Here is an 11,443-nt window from a genome sequence, read left to right as displayed (position 1 = left end):
CTTATTAGTTATTGTAGATTGATGTCATCAACTTATTGTTCTCTACCCACTTGGAAAGTAAATGAATATATGTTTTTTTCTATATACACAGAGTCCCTTGGATTTCAAGCTCTCTACACAAAGGTTATGATTCAATTTTGTTACATGAGATCATCTTTAGACATTCTATAGGCCTCAAGTCAGGATCACCAGAACAATTATTTGAGTTTGTTAAATATTTGTTGGTTGTGTTTCCTTTATAAAATTGATCCAGTTGATTTCTAAATTCTTTTACTGCCATTTTCAAAAAAAAAAAAAAAATGTTAACAAAGTAATAACTGCATGCCGAGACAGAATGTGAAGTGGAAACAATGTAATTATCCAGACAAAGCTAAAGTTATCTGGTGAGGTTTTTCTACCTTGATTACATCAGTTGGATCAATTGGATATTTTTGTAGTCATTATTCGGTGTGGACCCCAGCTGAGTGCCATTAATACAAGTGGCAGGAGGAACTCGTACCATTTTATGTTTGAAATGCACTGTTTTTTACTACATAGTCATCAGATACATCTTGGTAAAATGTGGTTAGAACTGTTATGTCAGCTTTCTCACTTACTTCAAAAAAGTGTGATATGTTCTCCATCTGTTACATGATCCAAAGCTACACTTAGGATGTGTTCTTACTGAGGCCAGTGCTTTTATGAAGGTGTGCCATAAAAGCATCCAGGTGCCAGCAACCTGTCCACCTGGTTCCCATTAAATCTGCCTGGAAGCAATGACATTTCAAATGTCAGAATATCTCTTAGAGCAGCTAATTGCGTTAAGTTCTAAAATTACTATGTTTTGTACTGTACACCCCTGTGCCTTGGAATTCGCATACTGACTGAAGCAAACACAAAATCTTATCATCATGTATCCTCTAAAATGGTTTATCTTCTCAGAAAAACCAAATAAGTAAATTGATTTCATTTATAAGCATGCAAAAATACAAGTGGGCCTTTTAGCTTCTGTAGGTCATAGATAGAGGCTGATTCATCTTGTTGGGTTAATTCTAAAGAACAAGAACCTACACATTTTCCCTTTAGTATTTTCAAACTCCTTCAATCAGACTTATGGGCAATAATCAAAACGTTCCCACGCCGTCTAAGGTGGTATATTGAGGAGTAGTTACCAGGGTACTCAAAGGGCTGTAGTGATTACTGAATGACTTCAACTGGGAGAGACAGCAAAAATGTTAAGTGACAAAATCAGAATCCAAAAATAACGGGCTGGAAGGATATGAATGTAATAAATATGACATTAACATGAGTAAATGCGAAGTCTTAGACTTGATCCAAAACGCCAACCTCTCAAATACAGAATAAGGATATCTTAACACGCTGTGAGTTCAGTGTAGGCTTAAAAGTTATGTTGTTACTGTTAAGCCAGTATGATCTTAAAGCGCATTAATATTCTATTCACAAGGAAGAAAGCTCTACCCTTCTCTCTCTCTGTGCTGGTCCGGGTACACCTAGAATATTGCATTTGTTTTGAGCACTACCATTAACCAGAGAAATCGACAACTGGAGGGTCAAGGGGTCACGGGGCCCTGTCTGATGACTGACAACCCAGAAGACTGGGATTATTGAAATTGAAAAAGAGAAGACACAGAAGGGGCCAAGTATCTCTTTCCAAATATCGGAAACATTGTCCTGTTGGGAAATGCACTGTACTGGGTGGCTCCAGAGGTGAGAGCCAAGAACAACAAATAGGAGATGTAGAGGGGCATCATTTGAACATAACTTAAGGAAGAACTTTCTTTGCCTCATTAACAGTTAGGGGGGCTGCCTTAGGAAGTAATGTGTTCAGTATTGGAGGTGTTTGGACAGAGGCCATTTGATCACGTGCCTGGGATTTTTGTAGTGGGCCTTTGGTCTCTCAGTGGAAGTAGGGTAGAACAGGTAATATTTAAGGTCCATTTCAGTCCCTGAAATTCGTTGAATCCATAAATGGTCATTGTCTTGGAAAAGTCTATAATGTTAACTATCTTACTTCTTTGGGGGAAAAGAAGAGCTAACACCGTTAGAAATTTAATACATTTATTTTACGTCATTTGAGCATAGTAAATAAAATGAGAACTTTCCATTTTCAGAGTACCGTGTTTGTAATTAAATGTTTTTCTCTTACAATTGTCTGTTACCTTCAGACAGTATGAAATTTGAAATGACTTGGAGTATGTTTTCAAACCTAAAGTTGAAAATAAGCAATTTTAAATATAAGCAGACTTGTGTTAACCCTACTTTTTTTTTTTTTTTTTTAACCAGAACCTAAAAAACCTGAGGGGTTTTTTGTTCATAAGGCAGAGAAAAACACAGCTGGCACTATGGCCAGCTTGAAGGGCATCAGACATTTGGTGGCACTGTTGAAAATGCAATTCATTAGTTGATAAGGCAGTTTAATGAATAATATCCAGCAAGTTTATTAAACATTACAGTTTAAAAGATGTTTTCATATTATTTGGGTCAGAATTCTGTATTGAGAATCTGACGTTCTTATTAAAAGAACAAGATTTTGGAATTGAGTCCATCAGTCGTGGACATCTTTGCTAGGAAATACGCTACTAGTCTATTAATTTGAATGCTTGATTCCGAAAGAATGTGTCTTTGTATTCTAAAATCTAAAACGCCATATGACAGGACAGCACCTGCCATCCCAAACCACAGTGTGTCTGCATTATTAATCACCATTTGTGACGCTGCTGGAAGAAATTCAAGGATCAGAAGGCCCAGAAGAGAAAGTCTACATTTTAGACATTTCCTTACTGCTTTTCTGCTTGGAACACCATTTGTCTACAGCACAAGCAATGACACAAGGGATAAAAGATCTCCCTGTTCTGGAAAACACAAACCTTCCCCTCAAATGCGGTAGCGTTAATGTTTCTTTTCTCCAGACCTCGACATCGTAAATCTGCCTTGTCTCAGCCATGTATTCCAATATTATAGATATCAGGTTTTCACAAACAAACATCCGTAAAAGTCAGAAGAGCACACTTAGAGGCTCATACATTTATAGTGCCTTCCACAGAGTTGGTTATGACAGCACAGTTAGTGTCCCAGCAAGAAAAACTCTGTTTCAGGGTCGCAATCTGAATCCTTTCTGGCCTGCCACAGGACAAAGGCGTGCTTCTGGTCACAAAGGGAGATTGAATGAGATATAAGGATGGAAACAGCTCAAGTCACCAGGCTGATGGATTGGGGGATTATTACAATACTGGAAAGTAAAAGGCACATCACACAGACTAGGTGACCTTCAGGCATGTGGTGTACTAGAGTAACCACGAAACTTCTAGAAAGTCCTGTGAGGAAGCAGATGCATCAATGCCATGAACTTAACTTTTATTCCCATCGTGTCACCTGTCAGCTTTGATGAACTCGTCCCATGGAACGTGGTCATCTCAGCGCACCCAGGAGAATGTGCTATGGCAGTTGACTCAGATGGCGCTGCAGTGACTGAAGTAGCGTTTGCCCGATTATATTCGTCCTTTGGGTGAAGACTAAAATCTTTGAATTTCCTGATGTTGTTGGGCGTAATGGCAAGATACTGTTGGGCACAATGACAGTACGTAAAACTTCTCTTCCTACTTACTTTGTGCACAGTTAAGGCTGGATGGAATGGGGAGGAGGTTGAAGGGAGACAGGTAAGCAGAGCAGAAGTAGGTCAACTTTGCTTCTCGCCACCTCTTCATTGTTAATTCAACTACAGACGCTCTCTCCCTTCTCTCTGCTCCACAGACAGCCGGCACCATGAGCCCATGCCGCCCCTCACCGCCTCCAGGCTCCCATCAGGCCAACCAAGTGGATAAACCCAAGGAAACAGAAGGAGGATCTTTTAGGACAAGCTGTGTTCACTGTTTAGAAATAGCATTGAAATGTGCAAATTGCTTTCTCAAGGAATAGATAGAGGGATGGAAAGATTCATTGTTAAAGTACTGCCTCGTGGCTGATCACAGTATTAAATATTTGGTATTGTTTCATCCTCTGAGCTTTGTAATATAGTTGTTACCCTGTTTGCTCTCATGGGTCTTGGGTCCAAATACACCCCAAATTTACAAAGGAATCACAGGCTTAGGCTTTCAGTTCTCTCTTTGCCTCAGGAATAAAAGTAATAATAAGTCAATGTTTCTTGCTATGTAACATTTAATGTATCAATAACTTGCTTAGTGCTATGCCTTTATCTCAAAATGGAATTAAGAAACCCACTCTTCAACCTTTCTCCAAGGATGTGGCAAAGCTGAATATTTTTTAAAGGATATTCCATAAAAAACAAACTGAAGACAATTTTTTTCTATGGTAAGAATAGAAAAAAAAAAAAGATCAGAATGACCCCTTATCTGAAGCCTGTTTGCAGATGAGGGTGTGGAAGAGTGAGGTGAGATACCTCAAAGCTGCCAAACCTAAACAGTGCGCAAAAGGATGCTAACGTTGAGAAAAAGAAATAAAAAGTCACGGAACATCCAGAGGACGGTGATGAGCCTGACTCAGTTAACGCCACCTGTTGTTGGGTAATAGGGTGCGGGGAGAGGTAGTCCCAGATGAATAGTCTAAGAGCCTCCCTCTCCGAGTGTTAAGACCAATTTCTCCCTGGTGGTGGGTACGGTTACCTCCCGAGATTCTGGGCTGGGCACAGCACCTGGAGACTCAGGTAGTGGGACCGAGGATGTTCATTCTCTGTTTCTGTTTCCCCCCCGCAGAGCTCTCAGCATGGCGGCTCCTCCACTTCACTGGCATCCACCAAAGTCTGCAGCTCGATGGACGAGAACGACGGACCTGGAGAAGGTGGTGAGTTTTGGACTTGGTGTCTGAGGAGAAGGCTCAGCTTGTGCTTGGGCAGGGGATGGCCTGGCTAAATTTACACCCACCGGGAAACTGTCACTTCTCCAGCAGAATGAGCCTGAAGCAGCTTCAGAGGCTCGTAGCCAGGGGGTAGAATTGAATGTGGCTCCCGCCAGGGACGGTATCTACTCTCGGGGGCCGGGAAGAGGGAGTTAGCCTAATGTTGAGTCGTTTCCCATCCTCTGAAGGTATAAGCACCCTAACAAAGCCAGCTATTGCCCGCTTTGCAAATAAAAGGGGGTAATTGTTGCCTTTGTTGTTCCAAATTCTGTTCACTTCTGGAACAAGAAAGACATCTTTACTTTTTTTTTTTTTTTTTTTTGGTACGCGGGCCTCTCACTGCTGTGGCCTCTCCCGTTGAGGAGCACAGGCTCCGGACGCTCAGGCTCAGCGGCCATGGCTCACGAGCCCAGCCGCTCCGCGGCATGTGGGGTCTTCCCGGACTGGGGCACGAACCCGCATCCCCTGCATCGGCAGACGGACTCTCAACCACTGCGCCACCAGGGAAGCCCCTACATCTTGACTCTTTTGCTTGACTGTGATAGCCCTGCAGAGGCACTCTAACTTAAGTGAAGTCAACATGTGAAAATCTGGCTTTACAGAAAGAATGAATTGATGGCAATTGCAAAAATATTCTTTGGACCTTAAGTGAATTCCCTTCAGAAAGTGGTGAGATGATGTGGATTCCAGAATAGACTTTTTTGCTAACTCCTGGATTGTTTTAGATAAGCCTCTTCGGCTCTCCACATCTCAGTTTTTCTTCTACGAAATGGAGATTGTAATATATGCCTATTTCCTCCCTGGGGGTTATTATCAGGCTCAAATCAATTATGAGAAAGTATTTCGAAACTAAAGTATAAAACTGATATGATCAAGCCACTGTTACAGAATCAGCACCCCTTATTTGTTTTAAATAATATGATTTAATTTTCCAATAAAGTACCATTTGGGGGAAACACTTTTATTATGTTACGTGAGATACCTGACTTACCCAAGGATTTCTTGACTGCCATGCAATATCAGACTTCTTTGGTATTTCCAGAAGTATGAAATTCAGAAGCCTCTTTTGTTCCAATGTGTTTTATTTACCTAATGAAATGAAATGGTCCTTGACAGAGCCTTTTTGGCTAACTCTTCTTATCCACAATCCTAAAATATACATTTTTTTCAATAGTCAGGAAAAAAATCCCAAGCCATGTGCTCCAGATGGGTGCCCAGTGGAAGGAAGGATGGAAGTACCTCCCTACATTTCCCATCTGAAGCCAGGGTTGCTGCTGACAGCTAAGGATGGTTACTTTTACTATCCGTGTAGTAAAGAGCCTTAAGACCGCGTCATCCGAGAGATATTTTGTAAATTCGGGTGCTTTGCAGTGGATTTGAAACTTCTCCAACCATTTTCTGTAATAACCATGGGCTAGACAAAAATGCCCAGGCTGAATCCTTCAAACGGAGGCAAAACTGTGGCTTCTTTGGGGTGAGATCGAGGGGGTGTGGGGGAGTGGAGGTAAGTCCCCAGGTCTCGCTTTATTCCGGAGACCACTGAGATAGCTTCTAGTGGGTTAAACGTAAAATGTCACCTGTAAAGAGGTGAAGAGGTTGCAGAAATGCCGAGGACAAAAGCAGCAGCAGAAAATGTCCTACATTTGTACACGCTTTCCAGAAGTTTCCTCCACTCTAGAATCCAGAGTGGTGCAGACTGGAAATGATCACAAAACCAGAATAAGTAAGGGTCCTAAAGCAGATATCTGCTGATCGTGAGTTTCCATTTCCCGTTCCCCAACCCTGCAGACTAAACTCAATGAGAACACGGAAATCACCAAGAAAGCCCATTTGCCACCTACGGTTTTAATTTTATTTTGAGAAGAAATGTTTAGTCTCAGTTTATGATTAAAGGTCAGAAAAGGAGCACATTTAGAAAGCACACTAGGCTTCCATCACATTTTGTATTCAGGTTGCCTGAGGGAAAGCCAGGATTTATAAATTTAAAGCATGTAAATTTTAGAGCCCAGCTATAAAAGCCTTTTTATACCCCTAAGATGTTAAAGGTTATCCACTATATTTATGTGACCTAAGTGTGGCTTATTTAGTTTTATGGCCTTAGATATTTAAAGCATTATTAGGCATTTGTAAAATATTTCAAAAAGCATTTTAAGGGGGAAAATGCGTTGTGTTAGTGGCACTAACATAGTTGAAACTACAAAACTGTTCTGTTCACAGACATAATAGATATCGCAGTTTTAACTCAACATCTGGTGAGAAATTGGTCTAAAATCTGCTCATTGATACTGGGGAGGGGTAGCAATCAGTGCTTAGTTCATAAGGAATTTTATGGAGATCTCTATTTCAGGATGTAGTAAAGCTAAGTGTCCAAACAGCAGGCATTTCTCATGCTTGTACAATGTCAAGCGGCCCAGAGTCCCTTACGAACCGAATCTTCCTCCCTACCTAGGAATGTCATTTTTCTGGACACCATGGGTATGCAGTAAACGCTATTGATCAAATTGCCATGAAATGAAAAGTGAAACTTCCTCCTCAGAATTCCCACTGCGGCAGAAAGCATAAGTTGCATTTACCTAGGTGGCAGTGGACCCCATCCATTTTACGTTTCCTTTTAGTTTATCATTTGTCTTAGTAATAATGGTTGATGATGCAATGTCGGCAAGGAGGTGGGAGTCGGGGACTGGCCTCCCTATACAGAAAATGACATATTGACGCGGAATCAGTTCCAGTCTATTAGATGATACTTCTAAACGTCTCTTTTGTGCAACATCTGTGTTCCCTTTTCTACCAATAAAAACATACTAATGATTCTTTCAGAAGTGCTGGAGGAAGGCTTCCAGATTCCAGCCACAATAACAGAACGCTATAAAGTCGGAAGGACAATAGGAGATGGAAATTTTGCTGTTGTCAAGGAATGTGTAGAAAGGTGAGAAGGATATCATTTGCATTGAGCTTTAAAGGAAGCACTTGGCGTTATGTTTTCCAAGACAGCGTCTTTATTTGCGGTCTGTGGCACATATGGAATAGGTTAATGTCTCAACTCCAGATGTAAAAAATATTTAAAAGAAAGAAAAGCCCATCTAACAACAGATTTGAAAAATGTAGTGATTCCTGGGGACAATCTATAAATTAAGGACTTTGATTTTTCTTTTTAATGTACTCAGCAAAACTTTGCCAGAGCTTTCAGGTAAGTCCTTTTATTTTGTTAAAACAAACAAACAAAAAGAACTATTGAATAGTTTTTTCGGCACTGTTTTGAGACATTTTGTAAAGGTCAGAACATTCTTATATGGGGTGTATATCTCTAACATATAACTTTCATAAAATTAAATACAGTAACTTCAAAAAACTTCAAAATGTATCTGTTCTGATCCTGACAAAAACAGCATTTAATACATTCAAATGTTTTAAAATGAATGAACTAGGCACTCTTGTGGGCCAAAGGGAAGGACTTGGAGTGAAAGGTTTATCCCTGGGACCTTGATACCTAATCAAGGGCAGTAGCTGGGGCTACTGGTTGGAGAAGTGACAAGTAATAGTCATAGCCCAGATCAAGACCGCCTCAAACCCTAAGCCCAGCGTGAGGTTTGAAGTTCGTTTCTTACGGGGGACCTGGTCAGCCAGCAACTTCCTCTCAGGGCTGCTGAGCAGAGTACTGGAAAGGCGGGGGCACCCACCGGGTTCCTTCAGGGAGTGTGTCCGCTGGCTCCCTGGGGGCTGGTCTGGGGTGAGCACCTTCCCCACTGCTCTTCTCTGCTCCCCTTTCGCCTACTCCCTGGGAGAGGGCCCTGTGCGCTGCCCGAGTTCTCAACACTGTGTGGAAAGAATGCTTTAATCTCCACCTCCACTCAGAGAGGATGTCTCAGACTAGAGGCTCTGTCTGCAAGACCCAGAACTTATTTTTCTCCAAGTCCGTTGACTTAGAAATGAAGATCCGTGCCTCATTAGAGCTGGACGTCTGCCCAGGGCCTCAGACACTGTGAGGGTCCTGAGTTTGGCCAGTGACCACTGATTTGCTTCCCTTCACCCTTTGCCTGACTAAGGTAGTGGAGCCCTCCTTAGGCTCCCCTGGAGCAGTGGGTCTCAGACTTTGCCCCACTCAACATAGCAGCTGGGCCAAGTCATTCCTGAGGACGGTGACAGCGACCCCTAGAGCAGCCGCTCTGTGTCGGGGACGGGCATGAGTGACAGGCAGCTTGAAAAATCCCTTTGCTAATCCTGCTGCCCCGCTTTTCCCCTCCCCCTCATTCCCCCACTCCCACCATGAAGTTTGACCATCTGTTGCATGACAGCGAAATATAGAAATTTTCCCATGACTTTCCTGGGCCTCACACCTCCTCAAACAGGAGCAGCCACTGTTTACTGAGCATAAACTACATACAAGGCCCTTAACTTACGATACTTCATTTAATTATCATAATAATCCCATAGTTATGGGATTATTATATATAATCCCAAACTGTTTCCATCTCATATAAAGAATGCCCGGAGAAGCTAGATGCCCAAGTAAGTTAAGTACTCAGCTAGTAAGTGCTTAGCAAGGCAGGGATTCAAGTTCAGCTCCAAAACCCACGCCTTTGGACCACTCTGCCAGTGCCTCCTGCCTCGGACCAGGGGTCTTCCGTGAGAAAGTGGCTTCGCTGAGCCAAAGTCACACACAACACATTTATTTGTCCCTGTACAAAGAAGACAGAAGTTAAGTCGGGAAAGCCATCCCCAGAGTAATGGGTGGAAGCGTGTGTGCGTTTATATAATTTTATATTTCATTGATACTTTTACTGATAGCAAGCCCAGCCCTTTTAAACTTAATTTCCTCTGCAGCAGAAAACCCCGTGTCTAGCGGATCCCCGTGCCCTTCCCCCGCGGCGCCTGGTTCCTTGCCAGGGTGCGTCATCTGTTGAGTCTGGAGTGGTGGCCATGTGCTCGTCCTCGGATCACGATAGCATCTCAGTCCCACAGTCCTGGTCTTCCCATGATAGAAATTTATCATTTCTCCATGCTGAATTAATTTCTTTCTCTCTGGTTTGCATTGTGTGCGTTTTGCGTGAGTTCACATCTTGGGTCTCATACGAATCATCAGAGTCTAAACACCAGATTGCCCCCCAAAAGTGTTAGTATTCCGCTCCCGCGGAACAAGGACATATGGCATCTGCCCTCTCTCCCCAGAGGTATCACGAAACAATCTTTTAATATTTTCCAGAGGTCCAGGAAAATAAAAGGGAACTAAGAATGTTTTGAATGGCACACATTGCTTGCGGGGGTACATTCTGTCATATTTTAAAGGTGGAATATGTATTAAAAAGAGCAAGTATGCCTCTCCTCCGTTAATAATATGCTGTCACAGGGAAGGTTTTCCTGCAATAATGGATGCAGTAACATTGCTGCAGAGGCCGTCCCTCCCCTGGTCCCGTGCCAGTACATCCCATCGTAGGGGATGCCAGGTCTGCTTCAATTTCTGCCTGTCTCCCCATAGCAGTCTCGAGTGGCCTCAGGAGCCCCGAGGACATGCTAAAGGATGTTGGTGGACTTTTGAAGCTGTCTTGCGGAGCCTTTTGAAGCCCCAAAGAAAACTCAAGAAGCTGAAAAGCACTAAGAAGAGGTCCGAGCACGGGTGGGGGACTCACAATGAGATGCCCTTCATCCCTGGCTTCCTGGCTCTGTGTGGACTAATTACCGTTCAAGCCACGGGTACCGGTAATGCGGTCGTGAGCAGGGACAGTGTCGCAGGTGGCTCCTGGCCCTCCTCCCCACCTGCACTGCTTGCACGTTTTGGCACCGTAGGCGTCAGAACTGGATTAAAATCCTAGCTGCTCGTGATTCCCTCTTTCTCTCCTCCACCTGTAAATCCAAAGAACTACACAACGAAAGCGCTGGACTGAAGGTAGGCAGGCCCAAACCCACCCGGACGAGCTAAGACTTTAGCGTCAGCAACATGGGTTGCATCCACCTAGACAATCTTCAGAATTTTCAAGAACCGGGTACCTATAGTTGGAAAGCATTTCCTTCTGAAGTGGGATTTGGAGGATGAATCAGCATGAAGAACTTTAAGTATCTCTCAGCTACCTGACAGTGTTCTTTCCTCTTTCCTTCCTAAAGGTGCTCTGGCACTTGATAGCCATAGGGCCCAAGTTCAAATTCAAAATAAAACTCTACTCTGAAGATGTTTGACAAGACACTGGGATGCCTCAGTTTTCTGCTTTACAGAGGAGGCTGAGATTTAGCCTTTTTTTTTTTTTTTTTTTCCGGTACGCGGGCCTCTCACTGTTGTGGCCTCTCCCGTTGCGGAGCACAGGCTCCGAACGTGCAGGCTCAGCGGCCACGGCTCACGGGCCCAGCCGCTCTGCGGCATGTGGGATCTTCCCGGACCAGGGCACGAACCCGTGTCCCCTGTGTCGGCAGGCGGACTCTCAACCACTGCGCCACCAGGGAAGCCCTGAGATTTAGCCTTATTATGATTAATTGGTAAACAAAGGGTGCTGTTTATTTACCAACCCCTCTTTCCTGGGGGAGAGGGTCTTTCTGTCACTGTCCTTACTGCCACCAGCCTCTGGAGTTTTCACAACTCCACCAACATGTTTGGAGCCCCTGCTAG

General features: G+C 43.4%; 1 protein-coding gene across 5 annotated transcripts in view; it reads left to right on the top strand.

Moving 5' to 3' along the window:
- The window catches only part of DCLK1 (doublecortin like kinase 1), a 339,558-nt gene that overhangs the window by 269,589 nt on the left and 58,526 nt on the right, over positions 1-11,443 (top strand). The window contains exons 7-8 of one of the 5 annotated variants that reach the window (XR_004346634.1): positions 3,380-3,577; positions 3,751-4,767. Coding sequence is in view for 4 of the 5 variants with exons in the window: in XM_032610859.1 (XP_032466750.1) it covers positions 4,710-4,797; positions 7,669-7,777 (197 nt within the window). In the remaining variant the exon portion in view is untranslated. Of the gene's footprint in view, positions 1-3,379; positions 3,578-3,750; positions 4,798-7,668; positions 7,778-11,443 lie in introns of those variants that run through there. The other 4 variants (XM_032610859.1, XM_032610863.1, XM_032610860.1 and 1 more) reach the window with 4 other exon arrangements.

Source organism: Phocoena sinus, chromosome 18 (genome assembly GCF_008692025.1).
Source record: "Phocoena sinus isolate mPhoSin1 chromosome 18, mPhoSin1.pri, whole genome shotgun sequence".
NCBI classification, from domain to species: Eukaryota; Metazoa; Chordata; class Mammalia; order Artiodactyla; family Phocoenidae; genus Phocoena; species Phocoena sinus.
This window is presented reverse-complemented; position numbering and strand designations above follow the sequence as displayed.